General features: G+C 52.1%; 1 protein-coding gene across 1 annotated transcript in view; it reads right to left on the reverse strand.

Annotated features, from left to right (window-relative positions):
• Window positions 1-2,682, reverse strand: part of LAMC3 (laminin, gamma 3) — a gene marked incomplete at its 5' end in the record, with an annotated part of 51,357 nt that overhangs the window by 40,266 nt on the left and 8,409 nt on the right. The window contains one exon of the mRNA XM_014529880.1: window positions 2-303. Within this exon, the coding sequence (XP_014385366.1) occupies window positions 2-303 (302 nt within the window). The remainder of the gene's footprint in view (window position 1; window positions 304-2,682) is intronic.

Consider the following 2,682-nt stretch of genomic DNA (forward strand, 5'->3'; position numbering starts at 1 on the left):
GCAGCGCGGGGCTCTCCTCGAAGTTGTAGGCGCTGGGCCGGCCCTCCAGGGTGGAGAAGGCCACATTGCCCCCGCTCAGGGGGGAGATGTCGCTGAACTCGGAGGTGCAGAAGGCCGCGCGCTCGTCCTGGCCGGGCTGCAGGTAGTGGCCCTCGGGCCGGCCGTAGGTCTTCCCGCAGGAGGCGCTGTAGAACTGGTAGGGCTCCCACGGGCCGCCCGCGCGGCTGCGCTTGTAGATGGCGAAGCTCTCGGGGCGGCTGGTGTGGAACTTGAGGCGCACGTAGGTGATCTCGTAAGCTTTGCCTGCAGCGGAAGACACCCCCACCTTAACTCGGTCCTCCCAGGGCCGCTCCATCCCTCCCACATCTGCAACTTCACCCCGGGCCATTGCAGTCCGGCTTCTCTGAGCCTCGACACCAGCCACTCCTGCAAAGCACCTCCACCAAGCACCCCCTCGGCCCAGCCAGGGACCCCGCCTTGCTTCCCTCCTGGGCCACTGACCACTCCTGCCCCCCACCAGGAGTTTCATACAGTGGGGTAGTGTTTGGGAATAAGAAGGAATGAAGCACAGACACTCCTTGACTTACGATGGGGTTACGTCCAGATAAACTCATCGCAAGTCAAAAATACTGTAAGTCAAAAATGTAATTACGCCCGGCCAGTGTGGCTCAGTGGTTGAGCACCGACCTCTGAATCAGGAGGTCACAGTTCGATTCCCGGTCAGGGCACATGCCCGGGTTGTGGGCTCCATCCCCAGTGTGGGGCGTGCAGGAGACAGCCGATCAATGATTCTCTCTCATTATTGATGTTTCTATCTCCTTCTCCCTCTCCCTTCCTCTCTGAAATCAATAGAAATATACTTTTAAAAAATGAAAGACCATATGATCCAGCAATTCCACTTCTGGGTCTCCATCCAAAAGAACGGAGGCTGGTACATATTTTTATAAATTGGACCTCACATCCATTAGGATGGTTATAATTTTATTTTAAAAAGGTAATAAGTGTTGGTGAGGATGTGGAAAAATTCGAACTGTTGGTGGGAATGTAAAGTGGTATATTTGCAAAGAAAAAGTCTGGTAGTTTCTCAAACATTTTAAAATAGAAAGACCATATGATCCAGCAATCCCACTGCTGGGTCTCCATCCAAAGAACGGAGGCCGGGTCCTGAAGAGCTACTCCCATACCCACGTTCACAGCAGCATCGCTCACACGCACAACCCCAGTGTCCGCCAACGGAGGACGGACACACGAAATGTGGTCCATCCACACCGCGGGCTTTAAAAACAAGGCAATGCCGACACCTACTTCCACAGGATCGAGCCCTGAGGACAAGACGCCGAGGGAAATCAGCCAGTCACCAAAAGCCACACACCACCCATGTCCCTGAGGTCCCCAGAGGAGGCAAACTCACAGAGACAGAGGGAGACGGTGGGTGCCAGGGGCTGGGGGGGTGGGGGGCTCAGGAGTCAGTGTTTGGAGGGGACAGAGCCTCAGCTTGGGGAGATGAGAAAGTTCTGCGGACGGACGGTCGGACGGACGGTGGTGACTGCACAGCCATGTGAACGCTCCTTTCTTTTCTGTGTTTTTGTTTGTTTGCTTTTTGTTAATCCTCACCCAAGGATGTTTTCCCATTGGTTTTTAGAGAGAGTGGAAGGGAGGGGAGAGACAGAAAGAAACATCGATGTGAGAGAGGGCTAGAGCCTGCAACAGAGGTACGTGCCCTTGACCGGAATCAAACCCGGGACTCTTCAGTCCTCAGGCCGACACTCTATCCACTGGGCCAAACCGGCTGGGACTGAATGCTCTTTTCTTAATGGCACTCAACTGGGCACCTAAAATTGGCTAAGATGGCAAATTTCATGTTATACATGTTTTACCCCAATAAAAGAAAAACTTGAATATCTACATGTCTATCTACCTATCTATATACCATATATACACTGAGTGGCCAGATGATTATGACCACCCCATCAGTACAATGGAGTGAATTAGTTATGCAAATAATAATAATAATAAAACCTTGAGAGTATTTGCTTAGGAAGTTTTCAATATTCAGTATTTTTGGAAGCGTCCATGAAGTACTGATGGGGTGGTCATAATCATCTGGCCACTCAGTGTATATTCCAGCCCTTTGCAAATGCAGTTTGGTGACTCGGACGAAGAGCCATAACAATGTTCCTGGCCTTTGGCACCAGGATCCCCGCTCTGGGAGTTCGAACGTGGAAAGGAACCTAAATGCAGGGACATGGTCGCCAAGGCGGTGGCTGTGAGGGGCGCTGGCACTGCGCGGGCTCAGTAAGTTAGGGATCAACTCCGGGACGATGCAGCCACTGGGACGGCGGCCACTCGTCTCCAATGTGCGAAGCGTAAGCCAGACGCTGAACGAAAAAAAGACACAAGGCTCCCCTTCAGAACCATCTCACTATACTTACAAGCCCCAGAAAAGGGGGCAGAAAGAGAAACAGCAAACCGGAGGCGTGACTGTCCTCAGGGCAGAGTGGCGTCTTCCCTTAATTGTTCTGCATTTCCCCACTTTTCTCTCGTGAAGCTTGTTTTAATTAAAAAACTGGAGAGAACACATTTTTAAAAAAAATCTTTTTTAAGCGCCCGGCTTGCCACGTTCGATGTTTTGCAAAGTTCCGTTGCGCGCAGCTTGGCACTGGAACCCCAGTCCCGGAAGAC

The sequence above is a fragment of the Myotis brandtii genome, unplaced genomic scaffold (genome assembly GCF_000412655.1).
Source record: "Myotis brandtii unplaced genomic scaffold, ASM41265v1 scaffold699, whole genome shotgun sequence".
NCBI classification, from domain to species: Eukaryota; Metazoa; Chordata; class Mammalia; order Chiroptera; family Vespertilionidae; genus Myotis; species Myotis brandtii.